The sequence below is a fragment of the Pleurodeles waltl genome, chromosome 7 (genome assembly GCF_031143425.1).
Source record: "Pleurodeles waltl isolate 20211129_DDA chromosome 7, aPleWal1.hap1.20221129, whole genome shotgun sequence".
Taxonomy (NCBI): Eukaryota; Metazoa; Chordata; class Amphibia; order Caudata; family Salamandridae; genus Pleurodeles; species Pleurodeles waltl.
In genome coordinates this window covers 17,965,772-17,984,500 of record NC_090446.1, presented here as the reverse complement: position 1 = coordinate 17,984,500, position 18,729 = coordinate 17,965,772, and the positions used below count along the sequence as shown (strand labels likewise).

The window sequence follows — 18,729 nt, the reverse complement described above, 5'->3', positions numbered from 1 at the left end:
CAGCCCGGGGGTGGGGGGGGGAGGGGTGGGTGTTGCTTAATCGATACAAGTTTCTTGGGTCACAAACAGTTGTAACAGGACACTCTCTTTGCTGAGGACCTTCATCTGCTCAGTATTTTGCATTCGATCCAAAGTCTGTTTCAGAAAAGTACAGTTTTTTCCATTTCCAAAAGTGTATTTCTTTTTTTTTTTTAATCTTTTTATTGTGTCTTTAATGACAAAGTGTACATTTCTTACAAACTGACAAAAGCAGTTCAACAGTTTGGCACTTATTCTAAATGTGCATTTCTGCCTAGAATGCTACATGGCAGAATATTGAGGAACCCATGAAGAATCTTGAGGGTAGGCTTCGCCTCCACTGAAGAAACATATTTTTCTGAGACATCAGTATTTTTCTGACAATACCTTTACTTGTATTCATGTTACTTGTAGTCTCTGAGTGTCTCTGTGGTTACAAGCAGTTTGAACACAACTCTACCTCAACCTGCCCTCTATCCATTGCCAGGTGTGACAGTGCCTTGGGTCTCAGAATCTGACCACGGGAGGCTACATGAGATCCCTCAGGTGGTGACCTGTCATTTAGGTTTCAATATCTCCTCGTCCATCGGTGGTCCACCTACAAGCGATGACACTCAGGCTCTAGAGAGGAAGTTTCCCATCTCACACAATGTGGTGCATGTTGGGAGCTGCTACTGAGCTAGGGTGTCCTAGGGGGCCCTAGGAGGTCCTAGGGGGACCCAGGGAGTCCTAGGTCATCAGATGTATTCCAAAGACGCAGAGACCTGCAGGGAATGTTTGTGGTAGTTTGGTGGTGGGTGTTGGCACCAGCAGCCATTTCTAGACTGTCCATTGCATTGCTTGTGACCCAGGTACATACACTGAATAGCAGAACAGGGTAGAATTGCTGAACATGAGGCATGACCACATGATAAATTAACTGATGCACACACTTGGCAAATCAATGCATTTATTCAGCGTGTGTGTCAATGCTAAAGACACTTTTAGTTGCAACAAACTAGGTCAGGTCCAAGTTCTGGGGAAGCAGGGGGCACCTCACGTAGAAGGGGTGAAAGTTTATCTTGCAATACAAGGGATAAATGCATCTTTTTAACTCATGGTTCCTGTTACCGTTTATCACTGGGCAGTGGATTACCAACTGTGTAGTCTGGCGCTGCAAGCTGAGCATCTCTGCAGAACAAACATGAGAAACCCACAGCTACATTCATGTTCTTGTTGAATCTTAATCAAACTTCTTCGTTGAGCAAGATTTTCAATGTGAATAGGTCTTTGATCATCGCAGCTTTCTGGCAATACCTAATAGCTCAGATTTTGGATGCTGCTTAGCAGACCTCCTTTATCAATAAGAAACTGTGCCTTCTGCGACAGCTGCATCTTCACTTCATAGTGTCCAATGTTTTGGACACGGGTGCAAACTTCAAATTCTGTCTGTGGAGTTCAACAAAAGTTATGTTTCTGGAAATTCACAGAGAGGTAACATTTCCAAAGTTCGCCCATTTCTACCTTGAGCAGAGGTTTTCCCATTTTGTTAGAAAACTCTTCGGCAGAAATTGGGGCTATAGGGGGTGACATGGCATATCTGCAGGCTTTAACTACTTCAAAAACTTCATAACTTTAGGAAGTTTGTGGTACTACCTGTTGACTTTGTTAAGGTCCCAAAAGACTTTGCATGAGTACATGCACACCTTTTACATTTTCATAGCTCTAGTGTTTGACAAAATGGACTTATGATTGTCTCTATTCAAAATATTGTAAATCCCAAAAGACTGATTATTGCTGGTAAAACCCAAATCTATAAAGAAGAACAATGTCTGTGCTCTGCAGTGAAACATCAACTCAGAAGTAAATAATTATGTTATCAATTTCAGAGGATGGACTCAATATCAGTGAACCAAACGTGGCTCTTTTCGACCCATCGCCGCATGAGGTGAAAGAGAGACGAAGCGCCACACTGGTGTGTCTGGCCACCAAGTTCTACCCTGACCATGTGGTCCTGAGCTGGACAGTGAACGGGGTGGAGAGGACGGAAGGGGTGAAGAGTGATGACCACCCCACCCGGAGCAGCGACAAGATGTACTCCCTGAGCAGCCGGCTCCGGCTCTCGAAGAAGGAGTGGTTGAACCCGCAGACCACCTTCAGGTGTAAGGTGTACTTCGACCCCACAAAACAAAACATCATCAAGGAGACCAGAGGCCGAGAGGGTAAGATATAAGGGAGCAGGAATAAAACTTTAAAGATGAATCCATGGGCTTTGAGACTAACACTGATTAGTTGTGTTTGTCCAGTAAAACGTGTTGGTCGCAATAACTACAATGTTCAACTTTTCTCAAATGAAGAATAGTCAAGATTCTTTGGTGATGGGTCAGATGTGTAGGCCATATGGATGCAAGGTCGGACTGGCCTATATGGCAATCTGGCAGCGCAAGACGGGCTGGTCTGAAAGATCAGTGTGTGCGCTGGTTTTCTTAGCAGATTTAGGGCCTGGTTCATGGCCTGGTGGCCTGTCTTTATTGTAGATTTCCCTGAAATTAGCAGAAACTTTGCACATAGGATTCAGAACCCTAGACCACCTTTTTCATTCAGTATTCTGGAAACTTCTCTCATTATTTCAATGCTTCAAACCACAATAACTTTCCTCTTATTCACACCGATACACACCACCTACATTTCTTCCTACTCCTGCATACATCCGATAGCCACAAACAACTTTTCCACATTACGGTAAGTCTTGAAGATATTTCTCCAAAAAATCTTTTCACATCAGTATATTCAATACTTAAATATAAATAAATCAATTCTCTTGTTGAAGCCTTTTCACACTATTTGATTCTTTTTTTGTAAACAATTTGACCATTCTCCTCAATATCTGTGGCAAACATGATTTGTAATCAACACGCGTTTCGGCATGAACAGCCTTCATCAGGAACACCACATATTATCAAGAACACAAGCAGTACGTTTCTAGAACCAGTATGTTTACCTATGTGTGGAAAAAAGCAAAATAATACTAAAACTTAAGTTGTACCTATGAACTGAAGTAAATATCAAAGAGAATGAGTATATATTTGTGCTCCGAAGAATAAAGACAATGAATTAAACAAATCACATGAGAGAAGTTTCCAGGGTATTGAGTGAAAAAGGTAGACTGGGTTTGAATCCTATTTGCAGTGTTGTCGTGTCGCAGTAACAATATTGCATTTGAGGGTCCCAGATTTGTTTGACACAAAATTACCACAAACACTACCAGCAGCAAACCCGAATGTATGCAATCTCCTATACCTTGAAATATATCCCTACAGCATCTTTACAACTTCACAACTGACTTGATTTGCATATGTGGGCCATTTCTTTCTCTAGATGGTTCACTGATGGGGGCATTTTTATTTTGGTGCTAGGGCCAATTTTTGTCCCAGTTTGACTCTGGCATTCTCACTGAAAATGTTATAAGAATTTATTGCATGTTTTTTTTTTTTTTTTTTTTTTTTAAAGGAAGTGTATTTGCCAGGTAGATGCCTACATGATATACATGGGATTGCAAAGCCTGGGCCTGTCTGAGCAGTTAATTAAACATCATAGGTTTTTGTGTAAAACACTGTAGATATACTTGGGGTGGTGGTGGTGGCGGTGGATCTGAGGGGGGTGGTAGGGGATGTGAGGGGGGTAGTGGAGGGGATCTGAGGGGGTGGCAGGGGATGTGAGGGGGTGGTGGCGGGGGTTCTCTGTTGGAGGTGGGGGAGGATGTGAGGGGGGTGGTGGTGGGGGATCTGAGGGGGATGGCGGGGGATCTGAGGGGGGTGGTGGTGGATATGAGGGGGGTGGCAGGGGATCTGAGGGGGTGGGAGGGGATCTGAGGGGGTGGTGGCAGGGGAGTTGAGGGGGAGGTGCTTAACGCTGCCGACTATTCAGAATGTAAAGAGACAGGACATGAACAGTTCGAAAAGACCTGCTGGAGACTGTGTTCAAGACCCTTCCTCCACTTGGTAAAACTTTTAACAAACTGGTTCATCTTGTGCATGCGAAATAGGCATTTTCTTTTTCACTTTGAACTTTAAAACAGCTGAACCAAAGTGCCCCAAGCTACAGACACCAAGGGTCTCCTATGACTTTCCTGCCAGTGCTTGTGGTGAAACGCGGTGTTTAGTCACAGAACTGATTGTCCCACGATGCTTGGAGCATCCTTGGTGCCTTTGAGCAGCAGTGAACAGTGAGTGCACACATGAGCACATTAGAAGTGATTCCTTACTCCAGTTGTCTTATCATAGGTTCACTATGCAGGAAACACCATCTACCCTTTCAACAGGTGGAATCTGCTTGGGGTCACCTTTGACCACTTGATTCACCTCTGGCTTTTAAACCTGAGCACCGATTTACTGATTTTGTTCACAGCACAGACACCACATTTGCTGCCTTTATCTAAAGGATACAAAACAGTGCAGACCGCACATACTACGAGCGGTCTGCAGCTGCTCTCATCCCCTGCACCGGTGCACAAACAGGAAGCCTTGTTTGGTGCTCATCCTCACAACATGGCTCACAGACGAGTGTGTGAAATTGTTTTCTTTCACAAAAGGTAGCAACCTTATTAGGGGAGGAGGATCTGACCAAAGACCTTGGGCGACAAAACGCATCAAGACAAGATGTGTGTAGTAAACACCATTCAACACTATGTTACCCTTCATGCAGCCTTTCTAGAGAGTGATGGTTTATGTAGTTACTTGTTTCCTACTTATGGTCAGGCTCTCTAAGGGTACAGCATGCCTGTTGAAAGAGAGATCTTAGGGTGCACTCCCTCAGTCCCCTTCAATCTCTTTATACGACTCCCATATAATACCTGTTATAGTGACAGCAAATATCTCTGGAAAGATTGCAAGCTCTGAGTTTATTTTCTTTTTCTCTTTCCTCAGGGTGCGGTACAACTTCTGGTGAGTAAATATATCTCGTTATTTGTCAGCCGTGACGTCAGAATGCACCAACCATGCAACATTGTTCACAATTAAAGAAAATATGTGTTGAAAATTAACTTTTCACTGAAATGAAATTTAACAGAGTCTTCAAGTCTTACACTCACATGAAGCCCTGCATAGCACCAGGCAGGCCACAGCTCACAAAACACCTAATGCAATGCTCGTGACCTCCCCATTAACAAACACCCAGGCAGGGGGCCTGGTGCTGACAGCCTTTGACCAGGTCCCACAAACCAACCCCCACCAGAGGCTGGCTAACCCTGCTGCACAGGGCCTTGGTCCACACCGGCTCCCAGCCCTCCCCCCAAGCCAACCCCTGATGGGTACAGCCGAAGGCCTTGCAGAGGGGGGTTGGGGAGGGAGCAGGCCCAGTAAAGTCCAATCTCTGTTGCTGACCACCCCTTCTGCACATGGTCCCTTCCAGGTGTAATGAGATCTGAGGACACAGACCAGCCCCAAGGACCTCACGCAGGAGCCTACCCCTGCCACACAAGGCTTTTGGCCATGTGCGCAAGGGTGGCCTTGTGGGTCTGTCCCGTGGTCAGGCCCCGCATCCAACCACAAGCAGCTGACCAACCCCACTGTAAACCATCTTTTACCATCTGCATCAGGGCTTTACCCAGGGCTTGGCCTGTGACCTCACCCTGCACCGAACCCCAGGCATGACTACAGGACAAAGGCCTTTTCTGTGTTTCCTATTTTATTATTGTGTAGGTTTATGAACCCTGGAATCCCTGGAGTGTCCCAACTCTCGAAGTTGTTTTTCACCCCAAGGACGAAGTTTTGGGATCCAAACCTAGCCCTTTGACCACAAAAGCTGCAATAACATTTAGTTTGTTTACAATTTGACTTTATGGTGACATTTTGAGGCTGACGCACACATGAGGGTGGAGATCAGGATATGCTCCACATGTAGGTCCTTCACTTTTTTTAGGGTGCAGGGATGGATCCGGTGTCCTCTAATGACAGCCACAAAAACATTTCTGAGTGACGTCAGCGTGGGAGTGCAGTGTTCCTAAATGCATACACCTCGAAAGCACGTCCACCACTTGTGTGGACCGAGGGCAGTGTGAACCCCAAGTTCATGAGCCAATGTGTCCCAGAGACAAGGCACGTTACAGGATTTGAAAATACTGTCAAATAAGAACAGAACAACTAAAAAAAAAAAGAGATCTAGAGCAGCATTTGGAAAACCATAAAGAGTTATTACACAATTTAAATGGAGTAAAGTGCAGCAATGGAAAAAATGCAGGTGGAGCAAATCTGGTTTAAGTGCTTACGTCATTGGCATTAAGGCTCTCGGTAATCGAACAAACCAAGAGGCAAATTCAATAATGAGCCGATCCCAAATCTGCAGCAAAAACAGTGAAAAGTCATACAGAATCCCTGGTACAAGCCAAAGGTCACCTGACTCAGGCCCAAATCTGAGGATTTATATAGCAAGTTTCAGCAAAGAGCATCAAAACTGCAGAGTTACTGGGGTCCGAAGAAAGCAATACATTTTCAACAAATCAGAGTAAAGATTTTAAAATCGTCAGTCAGTCTTATTCCCAAAACACGCACCACCGAAGCACTAACCCACTACATTAATTTCAACTGCAACATTTGGCTCTTAATTAATACATTTACTTGTGAAATCAAGAGTTCATTAATATTCTACTAACTTGTTAATAATGCACAGAAGCTCCCTCACCAGCCAATCATAATGCCTAGGTTTCTCAGACCTTGTTGTGGTCAGTGCCTGAAATGGACAATGGGACAAAAAATGTCAATCCCTCCTCCAATCAAAATTGTATATTTTTCAAGCTTGGGAGTGTAAATGATCCGTGAATCCAGTTTGGGAAACAGCCGGCGCTTTACTTTGTGTGCCAAGTTAATGAGGATCTGTCTCTCTACTTCTTGTCACTGATTCAACCCCCATCGGGCAGATTTTTAGAGCCCCTTGTGCCACTTTAGCACCACTTTAGCGTGACGTTAGCGTCATTTTTTTACGCTAAGGTGGGGCTAAGGTTACCTTTTCGCTGCGCAATTTTACAAAGTGGCGCTATGGATGCATTGCGTCACTTTGTAACCCTTTGAGCCACATTATGCATGCACAATGCGTAATGTATACAAAGGAGGCGTTCCGGTGCAAGGAGGAACGCAAAAATGGCGCAATAAAATCTACAAGATTTCATTGTGCCATTTTTGGCGTCATTTTTTTACGCAAGCGTTAAAAGGACGCACGCATTGTAATCGATGGGCCTCCTTGCACTTTGCTCCACTAGCGTCAAAATTGATGACATTTATGCAGCAAAGCGCCACAGCTGTGTCAACATTTTTGATGCTATTGTTCCTAATACCGCCATGGTGCGCCATATCATTCACACGGCACACACATGGTGCCGTTAGGGGGGTGCAGGGAGGTGCAAGAAAAGTGTGTTCTGAATGTGGTTGAATACCTTTGTCTATAACTATTGCACATGATTTCACACAGCTTTAGTCATAATTCACAATAGAATACTAGGAACACTCCTCCAAGCTTACAGATGTCACCTCTTAATTGGTATACTAATGGAGACATCTATGAAAGCTACAAGTAGTCAGTAGTTTACTCCAAGTGTTGGAGAAACCCTTCTAGAGTCAATGTCAAACTTTTTCTGTGAGTTGTTTCACTTCAGAGTACTTTCTAAACTACACTGTGAACTAGAAATAACTGTCATTAAAAATTAATGTCAAAAGATTAAAGTAATGTTTTGTCTTTTTTTTAAATTTCAGAATCATTTCGAAGGTCTGCCAACACTGGGAAACTCACATATCTGTTTCTTATTACCAAGAGTGCCCTTTATGGATTTTTTGTGACAGTGCTGTTACTAAAGCTAATGGTGAGAAACATTTCCTAATGTCCTTTGATGCACAGTTACATGTGGGTGTTTCACTTGACAGCTGGAATCCGCATAACTCCCTCAAAGTTCGCCAATGTAGGGATGACGTCTTGAAATCTAGGAAACATAGACATTCATTTAAACTAACAAGTGGGACTGCATGTTTTGGAATTGTAATTTCACACGTGTCCACTTTTAATAGGTTGTGGTCAATAGTGTTACAACACCGTGTAAGCACACTACCTCCAGTTTGAAATACATAGGAGCATATGTGCAAGAATGTGCAGGAAGGGACACCTCCCTGCACATAGACTAACATGAATGTCCTTATGCAGCACACATAAAAAAAGAAGAAACAATGAGAAATAGAAGTATTCTTCCACTTTGCGACACTCTAACGCCACCCTGGGCAGGTGTAGTTTTTGGCGCTGCCTCAGATTTACGATTCTTTGTAAATCTGGGGCTGCATCAAACTGCAATGGGTGTTGCATGGGTGCACCCACAGCAACACGCATTGCACGCCCCTCTGATGCAGGAAACTGCGTTGGGTGCCCATATTTACAAAGCAGTTTTAAACCACAAAAAGTGGGTTAACGCCACCTTGTAAATATAGCGCAGGGCAAAGCGCCACCGGAGCATCACAAAAAGTGATGCTCCGGTGACACTATCGGCTTGTAAATATGCCCCCAAAACAGGAGGTTACCCTGTTACCTGTACGTTAAATAGCTGGATTTCTTGACATTAGTCAAGCTTCACATTGTACCAGCGGCAGCTCCTCTTCTTAGGAGAAGAAAAAATAAAATGATAATAACAGAATGTTATTATCATTTTATTTTTATCTGGAGCCTGGTTGGGGGGCCGGGGTTGGAGGAGGGATGGATGAGGAGTGGTATATGCACCATAAGTGCGCATGTCTGTTTGGCTGGCCATGTTGGGCTGGCCAAAAAGACATGCATGCTTCGCATTTCTCCACCCGGCCCTATTGCACACCCGGGAGGAGGAAGTGCACAGGGTCGAACGAGGCTGCTCACACCAATCATGACTCTGCTGCCATGCTGGTGGTAGTAGCATTGTGATTGGCTATGCAGAGTGTGGAAGCCGGTGTGCTTCCCGGAAGAGGACGGAGGAGACAAAGCTATCTCCCAATGAAGCAGGTAAGTCTTTTTTTTTTTTTCCCTGCCCCGCCACCCCCGTTCAGTGGCAGCCACCACTGCATTGCACCCTTAAAAGTATTGGTATAAACAAGTGCAGATTTACTGTTTTTTTGCAGTTCACAAAGTTTGGCAGTAAGTTTCCAGTGATACTTCTGGCAAAGTCATGTGGCATTTTGATCTTGTAACATTTTTGGATGTTACTAGTTCTAAAAAATGATTGGACATTTCTTAATTGAGAAAGACAGCTTTACAGCTAGATTTTGTTTTTTCTTTCCAGGGAAAATAGCTTTTTTGAGAAGCTCCCCGACTCCTCGCCACAAAACATTTGGCTGTTCTGTTCACCTTCCAACCCTGGAAGTGGGTTTACTCCACAGCTTTGCTGGATTAAAATACAGACAATGTCCAAGGTGGCAAAGGGTCAGAGAGGAGTTTGTTGATGTCCACAACTCAGATTATGTGGGCATTCACAAATTCTCAAGGAAAACAATTGTTTGATCCACCCGCTCTAGCAACACAAAAGGATGATGGAACTTTTCAAACACTCACCCCCAGTCACAGATCTGTGTTTAATCTATTATTCTTTTGATCACCATGCCACCCCAGTTTGGACCCAGCCATATGAAAATCAGTCTTGACCCTGTTCCCCATGGGAACAGTCCAGCCCGAACTGCCAAGCCAAGTCCTCCCTGGACCGGAAACAAGCATCCTGGGCCCTGTTTCAGGGAATCACCCTTCATCAGCCAGACTAGCTTGAACATAGTGGCACAGTGAGCACGGGACCCACATCTGGACATACCCTTCCCACTTAGGGCAACTTTAGCAACACAAAAGGATCTGCCAGCTCCACAACCCTAGCATGGGGTATACTATTGCATAATTGTAGGATGTCTTGTTGTACAATTATGCAGTAGTAAACGTCAGGTATTCTTTGGTGGATAATTCATGGTAATGAATTACCAACTGCAAATTTACTTTGTGAATTGCGACCACACTGTCAATGCAAAAAGGGATGGGTGGGTACAATGTAAATGATAAAGCTTCTTTTTCTGTTTGGGGGGGGTAGAAGTATGTGGTGTGCGACAAGGGACAGCAGGACAAAGAAACTGAAAACATATCCTGGTACTTTTTTCTTTCACACTGCTGAGCTGGGGTGGAAGCTCAAAGCAATTCTGGAAAACCATCTCCAGTTCCTAATCCCACTGAGCGAGTGACCCAAGAAAGTCTGTCCCTCTCAGAGAAAGCTTGGGTTATCGCATGAACAAAACCTGAAACAAACTTGTGAAAATATTTATTAGATAAACAGTAATAAACCCATTTCAAAAATCCGTCACACAGCTGTATCCACATGTTTCCAACCTCTCCTGGGCACATTACCCCTTCTGCGTCTCATCCCTTCACCCTGCCACCCACCACTTTATTACTTGTGAAATTTGAGATTAACACTGTTCATATCTCACTGGATAAGCTACGCCACTGTGTACAATCCAACACCCAAGCTGTAGAACTTAGAAGAGATTGTGCTTCCAATGTTTAGTGATGCAGGTAACATCCAATGTGTTCTTCTCCAAGCCCTAATGTGATGTTTTCTTTTTTACGTTTTAGCCCACCAATGGCAAGCATTTTTCCTGAATGGCAATTGGATGGACAATTAATGCAGACAAGGACCAGCTGACCATGGCGCCATCACCCAAAATATTGTCATCCGGACTCTGCGCTTACGCAATATGCGAGAAAACAAGATGTTACACTGTACTACTCTCAACATAGACATGTGTAATCACATTCTGCATTCTCTATTCAGTGTAGGTCAGTCTCAAGCATGTTATTTGTAATCTGTGGCATGTATTTAGAATCACCAGTAACATTAAAAGATAAATATTCTATAAATTAACCAGTGGTGAAGTCTCACATCATTCCCACTTCTGTGCTTTCGTTCACGGAATTTCCTGATTTTCCTACATTTACGTCTGCCATGCTTTTGCCCGCAACCTGGTAGTATTTATTTAGTCTTGAACGGGACGTGCTGATTTGTTGTGAGTTATCGTCAAAACCATTATCCTCCAGCCTTTGTATCTAGGTACATGTTGGCATCTCTTTAAAAGTGGTGCAAACCTCCAAGAGCCATATTACATATAGGACATCCTGTCCAGTTTGAAAGATGGCACTCCATTAACTGGATCCCTTGGATGCAGACCAGGACACTGTGCATATTATGCTCAATCAGCTGTCCACAGTGTAGGTTCAGATGTGTGCTGGCACCCTTAACAGGACATTAGAGGAAGGTGTACCAGCACTTTAAAGCCACTGATCTGCTTTTCAGTTCAATCAGAGACGGCAGTGTTAAAGAGAGAAAGGGTCCCCCCTTGCAGGTGGATTTGAATGTCTGGGGGGGTCCCATGACCTCACCCCACCCCCTCTAAGGGCAGGTGCTCTGACTGCTTAGCATCTCTCTGGTGCTCACAATCAATGCACCTACCAATTGCTTCTTTGTCCTTGGGCCTCCATCTGCAATAGCACAGGCTAAATGGAATGGAATCGAATGAACACCCAACTTTCATCGTACTGTTTTACATGTGTGCACCAGTATAGCCCATAGTACAGAAGGTGCTGTGAAGGTGTAAATAACCCCTTCTCTAATACCCAGTGGTGCAAATAACAGATGCCCACGCCTTTTGCATCCCTGGGTCACTTTGTATAACATGAAACTCACAGGCAGAAAACTTTACAAATTATGGGCAGTAATTGCAAATTACAGGATGTTTGATGGGTGGAAACCTTGCAACTCTATACACCTGTAATACCAAGGCAAAAATCAAGCAAATAGAAATGCAATGTATTCAAATACATATACAAATACTATTTTGAAAAGTGCAATCTTTCTAAATTAAACTGAACATAAAGCTGTATACTGTGTTATGCATTGTTATTTGAAATGTCATACTGGGTGTTCAAACTCTTGCCGAAACTGTCTGATTCGTTTACTTCCTCGGCCAGTAATGAAGCCATTTTAAACTGACTCAGCACCATGGAGCTGAAGACTGGTAAATTACTTGCACTTCTAATTTCGGCTTTTCGGCTTTTCATGCCTAAATACCAAGCCTGCTAATTTACCTGCAGTTATCATGGGTTTTCTGTTATAGTGCATTTATTTGGTAGGCAGCTGCTTCTGGATCCCACCAGCTGTCACATCCATAAGGGCTGAGTTGTCCACATTGTGAGGATTTGGGTTTACTACATGGTATGACTGGGAGGCCTTACCGTGCAGTAAACTCGCTAATGCCATCTCGGGTCCAGTCAGGTACGTCTGCTTAACCTAAAGCTCAACCCTGGGTATCTGTGGCAGCAAGCAGTAAGGCTTAGCAAAGGAACAATGTGTAAAGCACTTAGCAGCAAACAACAGAATAGGAAACTCACACAACACAAAAGAAATGGGACACTAATTTATAAAAATAGATTCAATTTTTATACATTTTTACAGACCTTAAGCATCAGCTAATCAAAATCCACTGGAGTGTTCCAGAGATACAGATTTGAGAAGTAATAAGTTACTTTTGTATCAACCACAAACAAGCATTGGCCAAAAAAAGTTTGGAAACTTTTGGAATGTTTGTAAAAGTTAGATTGACAACTCATCATTAACCCCTTGGATTCAAAATAGCCTGATTGATGAGGGGTGATAGCGCAAAATAGGCCCAGGATGCTTGTTTCTGGTCCAGGGAGAACATGGCCAGGCAGTTCGGGCTGGACTGTCCCCATGGGGAGTATGGTCAAAATTGATTTGCATACGGCTGGGTCCAAGCAGGCATAGGGTTGTGAGCAAATAAAATGATGGATTAAACCCAGATCTGTGCCTGGGGTGAATGTTTGATTTGTTCAGCATTCAATCCATCATCTGTTCTTTTTCTATTTGTTGCCCTAAGTGGGAAGGGTATGCCCAGACGTGGGTCCCATGTTCACTGTGCCACTGGATTCAAGCTAGCCTGCCTGATGCAGGTTGATAACCTGAAATCGGTCCCAGGATGCTTGTTTCCAGTCTGCCAGTTTGGGCTGGACTGTTCCCATGGGGAGTGGGGTCAAGAGTCATTTGTAGTGGATAGCACAATGGGTGCTGCAGTTCACTTGCAACATTTACATTAATGGCCCGATGTACACCTTTGTACCATACTCCAATTAGGGGGATGCCAGTTTAAACATGTTGAAAGGGGGAGCACAAGCATGTAATCACTGGTTAGCAGGGGTAAAGTGCACGGAGTACTACGGCCAGCAAAAACAGTGAAGACAAAAAATCTGAAGGTATATCACAGAAAAGATGGTCATTTCCAGAGATTGTGTTTGTTTTCTCAGTACAGAATTGTTCTTTAATTCTTCATGTCTGAAGGAAACATGAAAGCAAAAGACACTAAGGCCCATATTTATGAAAAATGGTGCACAACTGTGCCAGCGCAGTTGAGCATCATTTTTTTTAACACGAGCTAACGCCATTACCTAACGCCTTCCGTGTGCCATATTTAAGAAATGACACACAATGGTGCTAAGGAATGGCTAGCGTCTCAGAAAAAGACACTAGCTGGTGAGGGATGGCGTTAGGGGAAATGGCGCTAGGGGGTCAAAAATGACAGTAAGCTGATTAGCGGCAAAAATTCAGCCGCTAGTCAGCCTAGCATCATATTTTGATGCACAAGAGGCCCAAAAATAACTCCTGTCTAAGTATAGACAGGAGTCATTACCGCTACCCCAATGCCCACCACTGGGTACCAGTGTCTCCAGGGCAAGCCCAACATACCAAGTGCCAGGCAGGGTGCCCCATGTAAGGGGCACCCAGTGGCACACCACACACATACACATACCTACAACTTACCTGGGATGGGCTCCTTCCTCCTGTACTGTCCCTGTGGTGTGGGTGGTGGTGATGCTGGGGGTTGGGGTGGGCATCTATGAGCCCATTTCATTTGTGTTTTCCCATGGAAATGGGCCAACCCGCACTTTAACACCTGGTATGACCAGGCGTTAAATAATGACGTTAATTGGGCTTAGTGCCATTATTTAGGCCTGCCTCATAGTTGCACATCGTTTCTGCATCGGGTGTTAAATATGGCACTGGAGGGCTAGCGTCATTTTTAGAAAGGGAAAGCCTACCTTGAATCTCATTGAAGCAAGGTGGGTTGGCACATCCTAGAAATGGCGCTAACTCAAATATTTTGATGCTAGACGGGTCTAACATCAAAATATAAATATAGAGTTAAGTTAGCTCAGCTTTAGCATGAAAATAAATGACCCTAAGGCGACACTAACTTTCCATAAATATGGGCCAAAGGATTTAAGTGATTTATCTTAACATTGACTTTATGACCATAAATTATAAGAAATAAAATACCCTCCACTGTTTATTAAAAGAATGTTTCCAGTCAACACCGCGTTTCACGACATTATTAGGTAATTCCAACTTCGACCTCCTTCCTCCTTATGGTCACAAAAGGACTCATTGACTTTTAATATTCTTATGATATGAGGCAGGGGATATTTGCTCCCATACATATTGCTCTTTTCATTCATTGCCAACATTTCACAGCAATGCTCATTCACTTTTCTTATGATTCTTGTTCATTGACTTCTTCCCTCCCTTACCATCACCTTTAACTCTGCAGACGTTCAATCTATTATAGATTTGTAAATAGCATGATTACACAGAAGAGGGTGTTGTGCTGCGATAGAAGGTCTGAGGGTGGAAACTAGAAGAGCAGTCCTCAAGGAGAAGAGAGTAGGGTTTTCTAGATAGCCAAATGATTGAGAATCATCCTAAGGTCAGCGGGGAGAGAATCCCAGGGTTTAGCAGCAAGTAGGAAGAGCAAGCTGTCAGTTTAGTTTTCATTGTATTTTGTAGTAGCCCTTTACAACCACAACTTGCCACATAGTGTTACTGATAGAGCTATAGGTGACATTGCTAAACAGGATACTTGTGTTAATAAACATTCCACTTTTATTCTGTCCTCCTGTAGCTCTTCAACTGTTTGATTAAAAATTCATCGGAAAGACTTCATGATATTCCTGTGCAAGTAGGCTCTTACCCAGTGCTTCATAACTCAAATACATGTTAATTGTAGTGTTAATGTTCTAATACACGTCTTGCCTTATAACATTTTTATTACCAACCATATAACAGTAATGATTTGGTTTCTGTTAAATCAGCTCGTTAGTAATAGTAGAGTTCTAAGCACTTTCCAAATTAAATAGTTGCAATTTGACCCCAAGCTCCAATGGAACTTTTTACATGTGCTAAAATAGCAACATTCAGTGCACATGTGTTAATCTGCAGCTTGTGAACGGCTTCTCAGTTTCTCATGTCTTCTTCCTTTAGAAATATATTGACCTTCACTTTCTAAATAAGTCCTATTTCCATGGCCATTGAATCCTTCATCTCCTAACTTCGCATTATCCTATAACCTGTTCAGCAGGTGCAAGAAAGGACTCTATTTTGCTGCAATCCCCCACCTTTTCCCTTACCGGGTTTGCTGGCTTTTGGGCTTTATTGAGATGACAGTATGAACAGTGTTATTGCACATATGCCCTTACCCTAAAACATTTTTTGTGCATTGGCTTTGTTAGACCAGTCAGCCTTCGGGTGGAATTCCCCAAAACATTCTGCCGTACTCCTCCAATTCTGATGATCTCCTTTTTGTTGCCTTTAGGACTCTGTTCACCTTTCCACTGCTAACGAGTGGTAAAGTGCATGTGGTCACTCTCTAAAACATGGTGACATTGACTTAAACACACTTGCCACATTTAATTTACTTGTAAGTCCCTAGTACAGTGGTACTCCATGCTCCTAGGCCTGTAAATTAAATCTTATGAGTGGGCCTGCAGCACCTATTTTGCCACCCACTAAAGTGGCCTTTTAAATATGTCTCAGGCCTGCCATTGGAGGATGTATGTGCAGTTTAAACTGCCATTTTGACCTGTCTAAATAAACATTTTGCCAGGCTAAACTTTCCTTATAAATGCATATAAGTCACCCCTAGGTTAGGCCCTGAACAGCCCAGAGGGGAGATTGCAGTGTATTAGAAAAGTTGGGCATGTCACTTTACGTTTTGCATGTCCTGGTAGTAAAACAATCCCTAAATGTGTTTTTTACTAGTGCAAGGCCTACCTCTCCCATAGGATAACATTGGGTTACCTTATTACACTTAATAAGTGATAACCTTCAAGTTGGGGAAGGTAGGAAAATCAAGTTTATGTTTAAAGAATTGTAATGTAAAATCCTCTTTAATGGTAAAGTGGGGATTTAAGTCACAGTTTTGAAAAAGATACTTTTAGAAAACTAGCATTTTCTTGTTCTAACCATTTTGTGCCTGCAACCGATATCCTGGGTCTCATAAGTAGGTGTAGCTGGCAGTTGGTCCTTGTGTAATTCTGGCAGACTTGAGACAAAGGGGGAATAGGAGTTGGCAGGATGAGTCATCTCTGGCTGGATAGGGGAGGGAGCTGTCACCAATCACACTGGCACATCACACAGACACTGTCTCTGTACACTCACAAAGGGTTTCCTACCAGTCTATTGTGCCCCAGACAAGCTAGGTCCAGGGCAGGGTGACAGAAAATTCCAAACACCTCTGGTGGTGGAACCCTCCAGAACCTTCGCCTACTTTAAAGCTGGCAATAAGTATAAATATTGGACCCTCAGACCCAACTCTTGAGTACATCTCTGGAACTATGGAAGACTCAGAAGAACTGCTGTGCTCCTCTCCAAGAAGCACTACTGCTCTGTTGCCCTGCAGAACTGCTGCCATACCTGAGAAAGAAGGACTGGTGCTACATCTAGAACCGAGGACTGCAATGAAGACTCCGAAAGCTAGTTGGCTGGCCTCCTGAACAAAGCCTGAGGGACATGAAAGGCTCCAGCCATCCTGAGCACAGCACCTGCACTCTATGTGCTGTGAGTCATGTCCCCCAAGTGGTGCCATCCCAGTCCTGGACTCTTGAAAGTGTGTCTGAAGGTGCTCTGCTGACTCAATTGTGGTCTCCTTGGCAGAACCGATGCAGTGCGATGCACGTCCTCGCAGCTCTGCATCATAACTGTTGTTGCGCGATGCATCTCTAATGCAGGACATCGCATCACAAGCCCCATTAATGGCTTTATTGGAGCTGCCGCTGCACAACAGATCTCTGACTTAAATCCTTGCATCACCATCTGCATCTTGGAACTGCCGCTGTGCAACTCATCCTCAACGAGGGAGCTTGCACCACTCCACAATCAAGATTTAAGGTACTTTGTTCAGCGGGCCTAACTTTGTCCTTGTAATTTGCCCATGCTCCATCGTGGTCCATCGGAACCTGCGTCTTTGACCCAATCCACTGTGACAAGAAAAACATAGTTGGCGCTTGGTGCCCTTAAGCACCATGGCCCATATTTATACTTTTTGACGCACAACTGCGCCAACGCAGTTGTGCATCAAAAATGTTACTGCCGGCTAATGCCATTCCAACACGCCATGCGGGCGCCTTATTTATGGAATGACGTTAGCCAGCACTGCGGACTGGTGTGCGTCAAAAAAAATGACTCACACCAGGCAGTGCCGGCGTATGGGAAAATTGGGGGTTGTGCGCCAAAAAGTGGAGCAAGTCAGGTCTGAGGCAAAATTCAGGCCTCAAACCGGATTTGCGCAATTTTTTTTTACGCCCACCTCCATTGACATGACTCCTGTCTTAGCAAAGACAGGAGTCATGCCCCCTTGCCCAATGGCCATGCCCAGGGGACTTATGTCTCCTGGGCATGGTCATTGGGCATAGTGGCATGTAGGGGGACCCAAATCAGGCCCCCCTATGCCACAAACAAATCGGAAAAAAATACTTACCCGAACTTACCTTTACTTCCCTGGGATGGGTCCCTCCATCCTTGGGTGTCCTCCTGGGGTGGGCAAGGGTGGCAGGGGGTGTCCCTGGGGGCAGGGGAAGGCACCTCTGGGCTCCTTCCGAGCCCACAGGTCCCTTAACGCCTGCCCTGACCCAGGCGTTAAAAAACGGCGCCCATCAGGCTGTGTGCCGTTTTTTAAGGCCCACCCCCTCCTGTGCGTCAAAATGACGCCAGAGTATAAATAAAGGGCACAGGCCTTAAGGTCATTTTTTGGAAGGGAACGCCTACCTTGCATATAATTAACGCAAGGCTGGTTCCCCTTTCCAAAAAATGACGCACATGGTGGAATTTTGACGCCCGCGGGGTCGGGCGTCAAAGTATAAATATGGGGCAGGGTTTGCGCCGATTGTGCGTCAAAATTTTTGACGCACATTCGGCCCAAACAGAGTATAAATATGCCCCTATATTTCCCTGAAATCTTTAAAATTCCATATCTCCAGTTCTGCTGATTTGATTTTTGTTATTTTGGTCTCAAATAGTTTATTAAATTCTACTCTATTTTTCTAAATTGGTATAGGAGTTTTCTTGTGTTGTGATTTTTCTTTATTACTCTTTAAAGTGCTGCATAAATACTTTACACATTGCTTCTAAGCCTGGCTGTGTTTGTGGCAAGCTACCAGAGAATTAAGTTCAAGTTAATTTGAGGTTTGCTTGTGACTTCACTCTGGCAATAATTGTGGTTACTGCTTGAGTAGGGTTTCACCCTCCTCAACCAGTAACCCAATTCTCTACAGGCTTCACCCAATTGGCTTATTTAGCTTGCCAGTAAGACCGGTATAGATGGTGCAGATGCTCCAACAGTGGTTTGGACATGCAATATC

At 44.0% G+C, this 18,729-nt stretch overlaps 1 gene segment (V, D, J or C); it reads left to right on the top strand.

Moving 5' to 3' along the window:
- LOC138246733 (T cell receptor beta chain MC.7.G5-like) overlaps nt 1-11,478 on the top strand; it is a 31,780-nt gene extending 20,302 nt beyond the window's left edge. The window contains 4 exon segments of the C gene segment in view: nt 1,887-2,219; nt 4,923-4,940; nt 7,740-7,846; nt 10,603-11,478. Coding sequence covers nt 1,887-2,219; nt 4,923-4,940; nt 7,740-7,846; nt 10,603-10,629 — 485 coding nt within the window.
- Nucleotides 11,479-18,729: the final 7,251 nt, after the last annotated feature.